The sequence below is a fragment of the Seriola aureovittata genome, chromosome 9, assembly GCF_021018895.1.
Source record: "Seriola aureovittata isolate HTS-2021-v1 ecotype China chromosome 9, ASM2101889v1, whole genome shotgun sequence".
In the NCBI taxonomy this organism is placed as follows: Eukaryota; Metazoa; Chordata; class Actinopteri; order Carangiformes; family Carangidae; genus Seriola; species Seriola aureovittata.
Window position 1 is genome coordinate 26,407,599 of NC_079372.1, and position 16,508 is coordinate 26,424,106.

The 16,508-nt window shown below is 40.8% G+C and overlaps 1 protein-coding gene across 1 annotated transcript in view; it reads left to right on the forward strand.

Annotated features, from left to right (window-relative positions):
* The first annotated feature begins 2,461 nt into the window (after nt 1-2,461).
* cables2b (Cdk5 and Abl enzyme substrate 2b) overlaps nt 2,462-16,508 on the forward strand; it is a 41,084-nt gene continuing 27,037 nt past the window's right edge. Inside the window, exon 1 of the mRNA XM_056384676.1 lies at nt 2,462-3,194. Within this exon, the coding sequence (XP_056240651.1) occupies nt 2,584-3,194 (611 nt within the window). The 5' untranslated portion in view covers nt 2,462-2,583. The remainder of the gene's footprint in view (nt 3,195-16,508) is intronic.

Genomic DNA, 16,508 nt, shown 5'->3' on the forward strand with positions numbered 1-16,508 from the left:
GAGAAAGACCAAATTTACAGGTGAATCAGGTTTTTCTATTTGAATTCACTTCTGTCACCTGGATACTGAAACAAATTCACATTGCACACACAACCAAAACACTAAACGTGTTCTCACAAAGCTTTTCCAGGCTAAATTAAAAAATTCTGTTGAAGGAAGACAGAATGTTTGGGCTCATTGCAGGCAAATATTATCGCTGCTTTTTCCTCTTCTAAAGGCCAAAGATCATTAGAGTTCAAATCTGTCAAAATGACACCAGGAGATAAGCTCTGAGGTCATCTCTGTCAGTTTGACTGCAGTTTTAGGGCCGTGTTTGTGTGTGTGTGTGTGTGTGTGTGTGTGTGTGTGTGTGTGTGTGTGTGTGTTTGTGTGTGTGTGTGTCAGGGGCAGCAGACACATTGTATAAACTCATCATCGGATTACAGGTCTGTAATCTCTGCAATCATCCATGTGGTGGCATTTACCATCATCATCATCCTACTGATGCGTGCACGCACGCACACACACACACACACACACACACACACACACACACACACACACACACACACACACACACACACAATCCCCTCTGTTTGCCATACGCAGCCTTGCAGCATCAAGGTTCCGCCATTTATCATCAGTCCAGGCAGGGTCAAATATTGGTTTTCTCCTACAGTATAAAAGTATGCCTTACTGTTTACATTTGTATTGTCTTATTATTAACTCGTCAGTCATCCGTAAACCACTAATGTTAAAATGCAATGAAATATATTCTTTGTATCTTGTTTTATATTACACACACACAGATATAACAATATTAAATTGTAATCTAAAGTGTAACTACATCCAGGGAAATAATTTGTCTTGTGCTGCCAACTACTGGTATCTCCATGCTTTTTGAACACCCTGTACAGTGCAGCACTTTAAATTGCAGTTTAATGAGATGCTACATCACAGCTGGGCATGACCACAAATACAACAAACCACACATGATGACACTCACTCAACATTAGTGTTTAACAAATACAGATGTCAGTGGAGCAACACATTTCTTTGGTACAGCACATTATTATGGATGAGGTTTTGGCGAGTGTTTGTCTTTTTTCTGTTTAGCACACCCCTAGTTGAGCCCCTAGCCAGGCCCTTTACATAGACAAAAAGCATGTATTATAATATATTAAAATAAGACATGACATCATGCAAATAAAAATTAATGTCCACTGAGATTAGGCTGAATTACGTGATGTCAGTTTTGGATTCCCATCCTGCTGTTGTCCCAGCTGAGCTGGAAGGTCATTTGCAGTTCATTTGTTGCTGTGCAGATGTAGGGGATCAGGGGATGAGTGTACAATAACAAACTTGCAGCCTACAGGGATTACAGAGGGGTGTATCCTGCAGGTTATATTTGGCAGGCTACCAGTCATACTACGCATTGTGATCGTCCTGCTGAGCCGGCCAGGTTCACTGAGCTCAGTGCTGGTCACTGCAGGGATCAGTGCAGAGAAAATCCACTGAGGTTTCATAACAAAGTGCCAACAGCCAATCAAAGCCACTGTCAGGCAGAGCTGCAGTGATAGCTCAGTTAATGCCTCAGCAGCACTGATACTCCAGAGATGAGAAGCGGAAACACAGAGGTTGTGATGTGTAAATCCATACAACATGTCTTTTCTTCAGCAGTTTATCAAATTTGCATTCATTCTAACCATTTGGTGACAAACAAACTGTTTAAACCATTTATTAGTTACTTTTAGCTTTTTGTTGGTATATTTTGCTTCCTAGATTTCACAGTCAGTCCCAACACTTAGTGTAATGCTGTCACAACTGATTCAGGTTAACTAACATGTTTTTGTGGCAATAAATACATTATACATCAGGCTCACACGAATTTGTAATCCTAAATGTGCATTTACATTATTTACTTAATAAACATGCACCGCAAAAACCAAACTAACAAATTAGCCTGAGTATATATATATATCACCTTTTTAACTACTACTGAATTTTCAGAAAATTCAGAATCCTGATTATCTGAAAAGAATTTTGAAAAACTGTATTATGTTGTATTATCTGTTTTTAAAGGACCTGCTACTAATACCACTTTTACTAATAATATTTTTTTGCAGAAGTCTGTAAATATAGAGTTGGAGAAAAACTGTATGTAGGCATGCAACCATATGCTACATAACTTATGAAATCTTTCATCACTATAAAAGTTATTATATTTCAACTCCTCTATTTCGGAGGAAGTTTTTCATTTCATTTAGTTAAACAAGAGTATTAATGTAGGACAAACAGAAAAAACGTCGAGTCGGTCATTAGAAGTACTTTGAATAAAATGAAACAATACAAAAATTTAGTGTAATTTTTTTTGAAAGTATATTCTACTAGTTATGTTGTGTATGTTTACATATTTCTAACCGAATACACTTTGCAGCGTGGCCACACTTCTCCCCGAAGGCTCTGGCTCAATACGTCATTACGTATTCCCGTTTGGGCCAATGACAGCGCAGGAGGTCGTAAAGCGGTCTCGCGCCGGGTAAAAGGGATTTGACAGTTGCAAGTCTCAATCCTTCAGTTGACTTCCTCAGTGGGACAGAGACCATGGCGGCGGCTGCTACCTGCGGCCAGCACAGCGTTGCGATTACAGCCGCTGTCAACGGCAAAAAACCGCATACTAACAGGGAACATAGTCGGAGGAACAGGGAAAGCTCTCGCCGGAGACAGGCAGCTCTTTTGTTTCTCAATAACATCTCTCTGGACGGACGGCCAGTCCAGAGTAATTCAGCCGAGAATGGAGGAAGCCGCCACCAAAGAGAGACTGACTTGGAGGGAGCCGACTCCGGCTCTGCGGTGGCGGCAGCGGCTGGGCTGTGCCCGGAGCTGGTTAACAATAGCAGCTACGGGACATTCTCCAGTTTGTCAGCGTCCGTGAGCTGCGGGAACGTCAACCCCTCCCCTGCACCGAGGACAGGACTCCTTAACGTACCGCCTATCCTCGTCCTGCCGTCGGACACGGGGTTCGACGATGCGGGGAGCGCGGAGGTGCTGCTGGGGTGCCGCAGAGGCTCGTTCCCTTCACCGGGGAACAGCAACCTGCTCTCACCGTCCCCGTCTAACAACAGCCTGATGCCGTCGCCACTGGGACCGCGGAAGTCTTCGACACTGCTGTCGGTTCAGAGCTGTAACTCGGTGTCCTCGGAGCCGAGACAAAGGTGAGACACACGGCTGTGTTTGTTCTTTTATCGAGTGTTTCATTTCAGCAGGTCAAATTTGCATGTTGTGGCTGGTATTTCCCTTGAAACAACATGGCTAGCTTGACTGTCTCAACGTTACCTGAAAGTTGAGGGGGGAGATTGTCATCGGCTCCCACCATCGGCAGACTGGAGCCGGACTGTTCGATCCAGTTTAACTTTTGTTCTGAGTATTCACACTTGATTAGATGCTGTTAATTCCTTGGCTCTCAGTAGTTGAGTGTGATTCCAGTGACTCCCTTGTGATATTAAGCATATTTTTATTTCACAATCCTTTAACTCACTAGAATTTAAAGGAAGTCAAATAGGTTGTCAGTGGTTGTGATGCAACGTTTCTCTGTTTTAACTTTTTTCGTTGCCTCCCTGCCTTGAGGTCATTGTGCTCTCACGACATTTACTGTGGGCATGTACATGTCATGACCTTCAGGTGAGTTGTGCCAAACCCTCGCCAGAGTAAATGAAGTACATGACTAATACCAGTTGACTTAGGGAGGAAGCTGTGTAGATTGTTAAAAGTCAAGGACCAACTGTATCTCATAGCAGCTACTAGATATTTTCAAGACTTCATATCAGCTTTTGTTAAGGATGGTTGTGCTGACTTGTGCTCATATACCTTGATGCAAATTATAGCGTCACTGTTAAACAACCAGGCTTGGAGCCTCCATAAATACAGACTAAATTGTGTCTATAATATTGCCAATAGAAACCTGTTGGCACTGAATGCTTGGTCAGGTTCTTTTAGTCTTGTTTAGTTATTCTAGTCTCATTTTATTGTGTATTTTGTTTAGACAAAGTTCAGCCAACAATTATCTTCATTTGTAATTATCCAATCTTTATTTTTGATTAATCTTTAAGTTTTTAAACAGCTAGAAAATAAGTAAATCTGAAGTTGTCAGAGCCCCAGGTGTCCTGTATGCATTTCTCTCTTCTTTTTTTTTTCTGGCCAACAGGCCAAAACGCAAATATACTCAGTTTACAATTAAATCAAACAAAGAAAAGTAGTAAATCCTCATATTAGAGAAACTGGAATCAGATATTGTTTGGCATTTTGTGTGCTACTTGATCAATTGTTTATGTGATTGAGTTTATGCTGACTGACCAATTGATTGATTGACCTATAGTCTTGTTTATGTATTTTTTGATCAGATATTTTCTGATTTGAATTATAATATTAACTCATAGTTTTTTTTATGCAAAACCCTAATTATATTAAGGTGTGATTAAATACTAATGCATTTGACAACTTAAGTGTATGCTGTTAAACAATTAGCAGAATAATGTGTTTAATACTCATCAAAATAAATATTGTTTTGGTGTTGGTACCGATACTCACTGCCCTATACTGTTGAGGTAAATTAAACAATACACAGGTCTATGTGAACCATGACCTTAAATTGTTTATTCTCTTTCAGGGCTCTAAACTAAAAAGCATCTGTGAGCTGCAGATCCTCCTCAATTAATCTTATTTGATGTGAAATAGCATAAAAATAGCACCACCACTAAATAGTATCTGCAGACCCAGACTGGTCTTTTTAAACTTGAAGATTTTTGGTATCTCTTTGTAAATAAAAAAAAAGTATCATATATAATGCAAGAAATCAGATCATAGGTTTATTCTCAGCTGTGTTAGTAACTTTGAGCTTAGTTGCATTTGCAGTCTACTAGTAAACGGCACTTTAACAGTAGGACCCTGGTGGGAGAAGCTTTTGGCTTTGTAGAGGGGAAGTGAACCCAGAGAGCAGAGACGGTTAAAAACCACCAACAGACAACATAAAGTCAAGATGTGTTCTGTGGCACAGTAACCCAGAATCATTTTCACTCACTGCCGTAACTCTGAGCCGAGAGTGGGAGAAACTGGATGGATTGATGAGATGAGAAAGATGCAGCAGCAAGAGAATAAGAGATTAATTTCTTAAACAGCATGAATGTGGCTTTTATAAAGAAGTGAGTGACAGCGAGTGTGTGTGTGTGTGTGTTTATGGAGCTTACTCATCTGGCAGTAGTTCAGACATGCTGTGCTTGTGTGAGGGCTGATGGATGGATCAGCTTCGTCACCATGTTGGCAGCATATCAAACCCGGGAAATGTCAGCCCTGCAAGCGATAAACACTGCTTAACCTATTTACACCTAACAACAGGCTGGGAAATTAGCAGCAGATAACAGCTCATCAGTCAGACTGCTGCGCCAGCCACCAACCGTCATCTGCAACTCCTGCTTTATGACTTGATTTTGTTTATTTACTCTAATGTTGCACTAATGGTATTTCATTTCATTTGTATTTCATGACAAAATGATTCTTGTCAGTATTAATAATAAGGAGAAGATAATGCCCCTCACAAATTCCCAAAACCCAAGTTGACATATTTAAGCAGCTTGTGTAGCCTGAGCAGTAGTCCAAAACCCAAAGATATTTAGGAAAAGCAGCAGATATTCAGATTGAGTTGCTGGAATCAGTAGATATTTGGCATTTCTTCTCAATAAAAGATGATTGATTGACTGTCTAATGTGATCAGAATAGTTGCCGAAGAATTTTCTGTTGAATGATTAATCATCTGATCATTTCAGATCGTAAAAAATCTGAGAAATCACAGGTTTAGTGGTCAGGCTCTATGGATAATTACATCTTGGATGTGGATTTAAACTATAGTGAAATTTAGAAACTTATAATATATAATATATTCCTTATATCATGAGTTCTTTTGTTTTCCATAGGCTTTTCACTACTTTTAGGAAATCATATAATTTCAGCTCTGTTTGCTTTAGAAGAGTAACGCTCCGTAACTGTGCCGCAAAGCACTCTGCTGCTTAGTGTAATGATGTCTCCAAATGATTGCAGTGATTATTAATTGATGGTGAACACTTTTTTTTTTTTTTTAACGCTTGAACAGTTGCATAATTTGCAAGAACCCAGTTCTCCATGGAAGTCATTAAACTTTCATCACAAACCTGCTGAAGATCCAGTCGGCTGGGTAAAGAGTGAAAGTGTGTCGGGATTTTTTGGGGATGAACGAGCTGCTGTAGCTGGTGAACACACAGTTTCCTGTGCTGACAGCTCTCTGGGACATAAGTGGCTGAATTTAAATGCAGCCTTCTCCTCACCTCCGCACTTCCTGGTGTGATGAAGTTGGCCGTCATCAGATGAGATCATCAGTCACACTCTGTTTAGCCTCTCTGTCTGTTAACAAGGCTCAGCGTGTGAAGCCCTGCCAGCCAGCTAACCAGCCAGCCAACCCGCTTCATTAGTCTACTGAGTGAACACACACACATATACACTCAGTGACACATATCAACAGTTCAGCTGTTTAACTGATGCTCTTTTATACAGTGAGTGAAGACACTTGGCTGGTAATGTACACACTTTGGCTGCTGAAGGCACTGATGTGACTACAGTCGGTTACAGTTTTGATTCCTGAACCTTCACTGTGTCCAAAGAGACGTCTGACTCCTGGACAACCTCCAGCATGTTCTTAGAACTTCTGTTGGGTTTAACAGACATTTTCTGAATAGTGTCGTTAGTTCAGGCTAGTGTATGTTTGTAATGATTTTTTAATGCAATGTGTTTTTAATGAAATTCCTCAAAGCCCTGAGATCCTCCTGATTAGGATTCCTTCAGTGTCAGTCGTTCAGGGGGTCTTGCTGCTACTGGAATTATCCACAGAGATCCCTTCTTATCCCAAACAAAAAGTGAATAAGGCAGTTTCATGTTAAAAATCATCCCGGATGGGCTGAGAGTTTACTGAGAGACGAACTGCTGCTCACGTTTGCTCACCTTGTTTCTCTGATAATCTGATGACTAAAATTCTAAATCCAGTTCAAATATATAGTTAAAAAAAACCAAGATCTAAAAAATGTGGCTAAACACTGGATAAAAAGTCAATTTTGGTGCTTCTGTCAGACATGTGTTTATTGCACATGTTCATATCATGATGACGATGAATGTAAGATTATTTATTCAGCACTAATATTAACATGCATCTTCAGTTATCCAATCACAAGTGGACAGCTCTAAGTACGTCAGTTCACACCTGACTTTAAAATGCGTCTCCACATGCGTCTTGATTGACCACTTGTGATCGGATCTCATTTCCCGCTTCATTCGAAAATAACCCCTCCGTGCCCCATTTGCTCGCTCTCACACACACCACAGACTGAAAATAAAGATGGACGGAGCCACCGTGACGTCACCCATAGGTTTCTGAAGAGCGGTTTTGAAACTCAGAGTGGGCCGTTCCGTCATCGCCATCTTGCCAGTACCTGACTCCCGCTGAACTCCTGGCTAATCCAAAAATGGCAAAGAGGAGGCGTGAGTCTTCAGTGCATACCAGCTACGATACGTTCACCCGTCTGTCACTCAAAGCATCACACCCTCAATTATACAGAACTGTAAGCCTTAATAAAATTTAAATGAGTTAGTTACATGAAAATTCACCTCCCCGTACAGTTGAAGGAGGAAATTAGGCACACACAAGCACATTAACAGTGAACCCGTCTCTCGATTGGCTAAAAACAACAATGCATACGCGTTTATTTGCATACGAAGCGGGGAAGTGAAATCCGATCACAAGTGGTCAATCGAGACGCATGTGGAGACGCCAGGTGTGAACTGACGAACTGAGAGCTGTCCACTTGTGATCGGATCACCTGAGACAGATGTTAACACCAGGTCTGAACAGGGCCTATGAAACTGTGGCAGGACTAATCAGCCTGCGTCAGCAGGGTAGGCGGTCCTTCAATGTGGCACAGGACGCATTTGCGTTCACACTCCTAAAAGAATGTGGACACATGTGGCCCAGACCACATCTGAATGTAGTCTGAGTGATCAGATCTCAAATGCGTCCATGTCCCATGTATTCCGTTAGAACTATTGCCAATTGCTCATGTCTCTGCAAATGTCAAGACAATATTTGACTTGTTTTCCCATTAATGTAGTTACTTATTATTTGTAATATTAAATTGATAGTAAATTGAAATTGCCTGCCACAGTTTAACGTATATAACGCCAACTAACTGACACTTGCAACACAAGAGCACACACATACTCCAAAGAGATCGAAAGACAGACGGAACATGTCATTTAGTTCAGTTTCTGCTCCTGCTGCTTTATATGGTGGTAAATAGAACTTCTAGAGTCAATGGGGAACACACTCGCTTTTTTGGTCACTCCTCTTTCTCTCTAGCTCATAGGGTAACGTAAAGTTAATACCTGTTATACAGGTAGTGCAGCCAGAGCCATCAGAACAACACTCCGCTACTTTATTTCCCCAGATGAAATAAAATATCCACAGGTCAAATAATCCGGTTGATATTTATATACATTTCAAGCACTTGAAGATCTGAACATCAGTAAAGTGTGTGTCATGTACAGAGCCAATAAAACAAAAATGAAATAGTCAAGGCTGTCTCAGGCTGAAGTCATAAGTTTACTAAAGTTTGTGGCAAATGAAGCTGCAGTCTACGCTGCTGCTGCACGCTACGCTCATGGCACGGTGGAAGGAGAAGTCGAACATGTGTCTTTTCTACATGACTTATTTCTACATGACTACATGACTTTTGAAAGGTTGTGATGACACTCACAGAGCTACGATTGTAGTTGGTGTCAGCTCCAGTAAAAAGTTCACTCCTCAATGGTCTCCACCGCAGCCTCTGTGCTGTCTAATGTGTGTGTGTGTGTGTGTGTGTGTGTGTGTGTGTGTGTGTGTGTGTGTGTGTGTGTGTGTGTGTGTGTATGTGTATGTGTGTGTGAGGCTGCAGCCCAACGCCAAAACGCAGTAGAAAGTTTTTTTCCCAGTTCATTTGGCTGAGACGCTGCGACTGTGACTGCATGGCATGTAGAGATAAAATTATTTTTTCTAATTCATTGCATTTCAGTCAGTCTTTTGCGATGTGTTTATTGCACATGTTCATATGGTAGTGACAATGAAAATAAGATTAATCGGTCAGCACTACTAGATATAATGGTTGGGAAGCCCTGTTGGTCAAAACAACCCAGCCTCATTTTGACAAAGTGCAGCCAGTGAGCACCCCGCCCTCGCTAATGCTGTTAGAACAGGAATGACCACTGGGCGTTGGCCCATTGGGACATCATTGAGATTGTTCTGCATGCCCACGTGTTCCAGGACTGGGCTCACTTTACCAACCTGAGCACCTGAGCAGAACTCCCTCATACCTGGTCCCAGCAGATAAGTCCAGAAACCCTGAGTCAGGGTGACTCAACTGTCTGTGACGCTGAGGATTCCCCACAGTGCACTTAGCTCAGTTTGTTTCCACTGTGTGATGCTATTCTCAGTTAGCTAACAGGATCTGAGCTGTCCTCTGATTCACAGATGAACCTGTCAGGGTTTATTCCATTAGTGCTGAGACGATACAAGTGACAGAAACTTAGAGTGTAAACAAAACGAGGACATCACCTCCATTAACATCAAAACCAGTAATTAGATTTAAATTAAACTGGAACCTTTAAGGAAAAACACAGGCACTATATCATTAAATAACATTATATTTAATAAGTGGAATCTTTGATTAGGGTGTCATCTCTCAATTACACTGAGCGTAAGATGATATGTACAGATCTGGGTGTCTGACCACCTCAGCTTAACATTTCTTGGGGAAAACTTAGCTGACATTATCTGTATGAATAGAAATGTACCAGCAGTATCAGATTGATACTGTTTCATTAAGTCACTGGCTCAGGATCCAGGCCAAACAAATCTATTGGGACAGCCGTAGTGAGCCTGTGGGTACTATTCTATAATTGTGGTGATAATGCGAATGACTCGTGTCTTACTACAACAAAAACTGAAGGGTTGTTTTGAATGTTGATCAGTGACAGACACAGCAGGTCAGTTGCTCTGCTGACCTTCTGGAAAACCAGGTAAGGACAGTCAGGTCTGTTAGGCTGAGCTTCCCCACTGGAGGGTGTCAGATGTCACTTGTTAATGACCCTACAGTGACGTAGCCTGTTTAAGACTCCACACCGCCAACGCTAATGAGTGCTGTTCCTGGTTTAAATTAGGATTTGGCGTTTCCCCTGATGACATCAGAGCCAAGAGACTCTCTGAGCTAATTTGCTGTAATGTTTTCTGGCTCAGTTTCAGGTTTTCATCTTGCATCAAGCTTCAAGACTCTCAAACGTTGTTTATTTTATTGCCAGGAGGAAATCAAACATAATAGCATTTAATGGCTGATAAACCTGAAATGAAAACAAAAATACGCAGAATTAGGGTATGTCAGCATCACTGAGCTTCTTAGTAAATAAGCAGCACGCAAGAAACTGTTCACACAGGCGCAGTTTTATAGGGGAAGTTGTTATCATGTTCTAATTAGCACAACGTCCCCACGGTTTTAATCCCGTCCTTATTAATCACATCATTCATTCTCACTGACACTGAGCTCATTCTTTTGCCCTCTGTGAAAACAATGCTTTATTTGTAACTGGACTCATATGAACTCAACGGATACTCCTCACCTGAGTTGTTAAAAACTGAAATTTATATCGTCAAACTTGCACATTTCTGATGAACATTAGTTAGTAAACAAATGAGGAAGCAGGAGCATTTCAAAATGACTGATATGCAGTTTAGACTTTATTTGACTGGCTGATGTTTCATCAGCTGAATTTTGAATATTGCTTCAATGATAACTAGAATTACTGCCTTGTGGCTGTATACCCCCACCACTCAGACTAGGCCAAACTGATCAGATTTTGGTTGCCAAGGGTCAAAGGTCAAGGTCACGGTGACCTCACAAAAAGCAGTTTTGGCCTTGTGAATGCGATATCTCAGTAATGCTTTGAGGGGATTTCTTCAATTTGGCACAAATGTTCAATTGGACTCAAGGCTGCACTGATTAGTTTTTGATGGTCAAAGGTCAAGGTCATGGTGACCTCACAAAACCTGGTTTTGGCATTGTGAACGCAATATCTTGAGAATTCTTCAAGGGAATCCGTTCAGTTTTGGATAAATGTCAACTAGGACTCAAGGATGAGCTGATTAGATTTTGATGGTCAAAGGTCATGGTCAGTGTGACCTCACAAAACACCTTTCGACCATTACTCAATTCTCACACAGTAATTATGACATAATTTCACACAAATGGTTAATATTTTATATGACTCTGGATAAACAGGGATGTAATCTGAAAGTAGTCTGAGTGACGGAGTCATACAACTGCAAGGCAGTAATCCTGGTTGTTTAGAGTTACTTTTTACATTTTTACCTCTAGGCAGCCTCTAAATGTTCAGCATCGAAAATATCCAAAACCAGAAATAAGTGCCCATCACAATTTCCCAGAAATCCCCCCTAAAAATTACTTATTTAGTTTAACCAACAGTTAAAAAACAAATTTGCACTTGTGAGTGACTTGAATGATTAATAAAGTATGGAAATTATTGCTGATTCATTTTCTGTTGATTGATCATTTCAACACACTACATGTTTTCAACACACTACTTAAGTCAAAACTATCCGAGTAAAATTAATACGTAATCCAGCTCTGTTAAAATGGTTGTTCTCAATCTAATAATGTTAATGTTAATATTATAAGTGGTTAAAGTGATTAAAGTACTTATAATGGACTCAAGGTGGCCAGGTCTTTGCTGTCCAGGCCCATCAGCTATGAGCTCCAGTGTCCTCTTTTAAAGCTTTTCTTCAAACTATGGCTCTGTATTTATTCTTTGTTTTTATTGTAAAGTACTTTGTAGCTTCGTTTTGAAAGGTGCCATAAAATACATTTATCATTATAATGTTTTTATTACCAATAGTGTATGTGAACACTGTATGGATATGAAGCAGGACACCAGCTGTTCTCCAACTTTATAGATAACCCGGAGATGTTACTACGATGATGTGAGTCTTAGCAGAAGAAAGGGAATGTCCCCTTATCATTCTGCTGGAGAACAGGGCTCTCTAAACTGGAAGTGACTGATAAGACAGAGTCAGAGAGAGAGAGAGAGACAGTGTGTGTGTGTGTGTCTGTGTGTGTCTGTGTGTGTCTTTGTGTGAGAGGAGCACAGTGATGCACATCTGTCCTCTAGCCATGCCCCCAGGACTTCAATCACACTTTCATCACACACCCCTTCAAAAACTTACAGTATGACAGTCAGCTTTCACACACATGGTCATGGTCATGGTTGTTGGTGTCCATCATAAACAACTGTTTTGCTTCAAAAGAAGTGAAGATTTGATGGGGCATCAGCCATGGATTTACAGTTAGCAGGAAGCTTTTGTAACCCTCTATCATTTCACTGATTTATGCGTGTGCGGTCTGACAAACACAAAGTCATGACAACGCCTGGATTGGACTGGATCTCCATCCTGCTGAGACAAAGGAGGAGACACACTTACATTTGTTTAGATGACTTTCCAACCACTCACACTCCCCACTAGGAGATGGTCTGAAGTAAAACTGTAGACTGAAGGAAAGAGAAATCATGTGTGTGCTTAGTATTTGTTCAGGGTGTGGAGTAGAGTGGGATTCAGCTCTGTTTTCACTGGAGAGGCATGCATATTTAGACAAACACAAACACACACACACACACACACACCAAGACATACACATGATGTCAGTCAGATTCCATCTCCTATCTGGGTTCGTTTGTTCTCATAGTTCAGTGTGTGTGCATGCATGTGTGTGTTAGTCCAGAGGGTGTGTCTGACTCTGAATTAATCAACGTTCCTGCTGAATCTGATAAGTATTCTGCTTCAGGCAGCAAAGCAAATCACTGCTCCGACTTACATGGAGTCAATTTTGGTGTGTGTGTGTATGTGTGTGTGTGTGTGTGTGTGTGTGAGTGGTTGAGTGAGAGAGAGAGAGAGTGAGAGCAAAAGGGGGAAAGGAGTTCAACTAAAACATTCAAGATAACATGTATCTGCTTGTACATGAGTGTCAGACAGACTCAACCACATGTTGCTGTTTAACTAGACAAAATACTTCTTCACCTGCTCAGACTGTTCACAGGTGCTGTAGTAGTGTCAACAGTCACAGCTGTGTTACTGTCTCATGATGGACTAAATGAGAAACTTCAAACATGTCATGTTTTAGCATGAAGTGGTAAAACATTTTAGCAAGTATTATTACAAAATATCAGCAGCTTCAGTCATGAAGATTCAACACATGAGTTCAACCCATATGAGAAGTGCGAATAAATAAAGAAACTCCAAAAGACTCCAAAGACACAAACAAGAGAGAGAGGGAGCTGGAAGAGACTAAAGGCCGGGAGCAGAAAACATAGACATGAAAGAGAGAAAAGCTGATTAACAACCAGGTCAAGTTTGGACGACCAAACCCTAAATCTGTGTTTACTCTGCTGGGAGAAAACAAGGGAGGGACTCCATGAGAGCACACACCCAAAGGCTTTATGGGTAAACTAGCTACAAATGCAACCTTTTCTTTTCCCTAAGTATCTGTGAGTATTTTTACATCCGTATTTGAGATGGTAGGGAGCTGACAGGAAATGCAGTAGAGAGAGGTGCAACAAGTACTTGGCTAGAGTTGAATTGTAGATGCTGCGATTTATGGTCAGCGTCTTAACCTCTCTGCTACTAAGACGGCCCAAATATAAAATTATTTATCTGGTGGTTAAATTACCCCTTCAAGTCTGACTTTCAACAGATTAATCTGAAAAATGACTAGCAAGTCAATCGACAATGACAATAATTAGTAGTTGTCACCCAAACAACACTGCATGTAGATGCCAGTGAACATGCCATAAATTCTAGAAAAGCTGCACCCGTTAAAACAGAAACACTCAATAATTAATTGTTTATAGGCCCAGGTCTGTATAGAACAGCATCTGGGTCTGGACCCAGGCCACTGTCCACCTATTAGTGACCTAGGCCGACGGCTAACGTTGCTCTATTCACCAGAAATCCCATTTTTTTCGTCACTGCCAGTGGCTGCACAGCACAACTTCCTGTGTAGGCTACTGTTTTAGAACAGCAAAGAATAATTTATTTCTGGGAAAACTCTTGTTTTATCTGGATGTGAAACTAAAGTTTATCAATACATTACATGGTATAAGATCAAGTCATAGACCCGCATACTCACTGATTCCCGACCCAGTATTTCGGACAAGATCTGAGGCATTTCCAATGCTATTATCAGTATCAGAATAACTCTACTTGTAAGTCACAGCGGACACGAACCAACACTCTTTAAAACATTTGCCAGTCACTAAAACATAATGTAACATGTATGGCGTGAAGCAGCATGGCCGCATTCCAGTCACATGACTTGGTTGACCATTTGCATGTTGGCGTCTGCTAGCTCTGCTGTTTATCAAGGAGTTTATCAAGGTTTGTTTCCTAATCACATAAGTGCAGCTGCGTTAAGATTTGCATAAATAATTGCACAAAAAGAATGAACAGCAGTGTGTCAGCTACCACACATTTTTACACGTTAATTCTAAGAGGGAATACACAATTGTTTTCACAGCTTCTGGTTTTGCATCTTGAATTTTTCACTCCTCCAGTGCAATTTGAGAGCAAAAGATATTTCTTAGAATGTAAGGCTTTTTTTTTTTTTTTTTTAAATCAGGCCCTCACACTCAAAGCATCACGGCCTCTCTCTGGAGTTGCTATTTTGCATTGGAGATGAGACACAGAAACTGAGGGCAATGCCAAGAAAGAAAAAGAAAAGAAGAGGAGGAGAGAAGGAGGGAGAAGGAGGAGGATAAGAAATGAGGGATGAATTTTTCGGTAAATCAGGCAGAAGGAGGAGGAGACTGTTAATCTGATGATGTAAGACACACACAGCAGGCCTGCTGTGTGTGTGTGTGTGTGTGTGTGTGTGTGTGTGTGTGTGGCTCAGTCAAAGTTCCTTGTAGTGTAATCTGTGGAACGTCCAGTGTCCGTCAGTCAGTGTCAGAGGTGTGGACAGACTGTTCTTACTCACTGCCGCCTGCTGTGTGGACAGGATGAGGATTTAGACAACAGAGCATTTAATCTATGGTCGGTGGTTCGTCAGTGACAAAGTGTGTGTGTGTGTGTGTGTGTGGGGTAAGGATTTAGTATGGAGGGTATTTAAGTAAAGCGCTGTGTGTGTGTGTGTGTGTGAGGGAGGGAGAGATTTTAAAGCCTCTGTGATCTCAAACAGACAGAGAGGTAAAGAGACATAGAGCCAGCGAGGGAGGGATGGTACTACATTTAAAATTTAAAAGTCACTTAACTTTTCATTTTAGGGAACTATTCCTGTCAGTTTCTCACCAAAGTGCATCTCACTATGTGAACAGTGAATCCGAGAAGTAAAATAATTTCAGAAACTATCACAAACGTTGGTGAAAACTATTGAAATTAGCAGTTCACTGATCTGTGTTTTTCTCAGTACCGAGCCAAGTGTTTGAGATCATTCTCTTTTGTGTAAGTGAATGTAACTTTGACTGTACCACCATCCTTTTAAAGCCTTATGAAAATTTTTATGACACGGATAAGAAAATGTATGAAATTGCTTCTTATACTTCATGAGGAGGCAACGGTGCGGTTTGAGCAGTAGATGAAGGTGTCAGTTCCACACTGCACCAAACAAACTGAGCAGAACAGCAAACTGTTTGTAGGCTGAATGTGTCTGGCTGATCAAACATGCTCTGCAAAGTCAGTGCTGGTGCTGATAGACTGGTGCATTCCTACTTAAGATAAGACTGGTTAGAGAAAAAAACAGGCTGAGGTAAGAAACATCAAAGAATGAAAGCAGGACATAAGCTACAGATCTGGATAAACAGCTGCTGAGCTACTTACAAATCCCCTTTTTATATGATGACGATATTGGAAAAGAAATACCAGTTTCTCATTGGTTGGCAGGTGTCTGTTGAAACTGTATAAGTGGCCACCTCACACTATGTACGATTTTTATTTTTATTTTGTCCTGCAAAATCCAGCAACACTAAAACAATATTGAAACATATTTTTTTGGGACTTAAAGTGGAAAATACTGCACCACCTGCAAGGCTGAGATAGGTTATGCATATTCAAAAATATGGGTGTAACAATACACAGAAGTCACGGTTCAGTGCAAGTTCACTATAACATGAAAAAAACACCAACAAAAAAGCGCATAAGGACAGATTTCTTTTCATTTATTTTGAACAGGCAGTAGTTTGTTCCAGCTAGTGTTGTATAGTCCTCCCTGAGGTAGCTGGCACAGCCTGTTGTGTATTAAACAGTGATATGTAAACAGTGAACATCTGGGGCTGATAAAAAAAAAAAAAAAAAAAAAAAAAAGACAACAGGTGACAACCGACTACAAAACTTGAAAGTGTCTCTTATGTTTAAAAAAATAAAAATA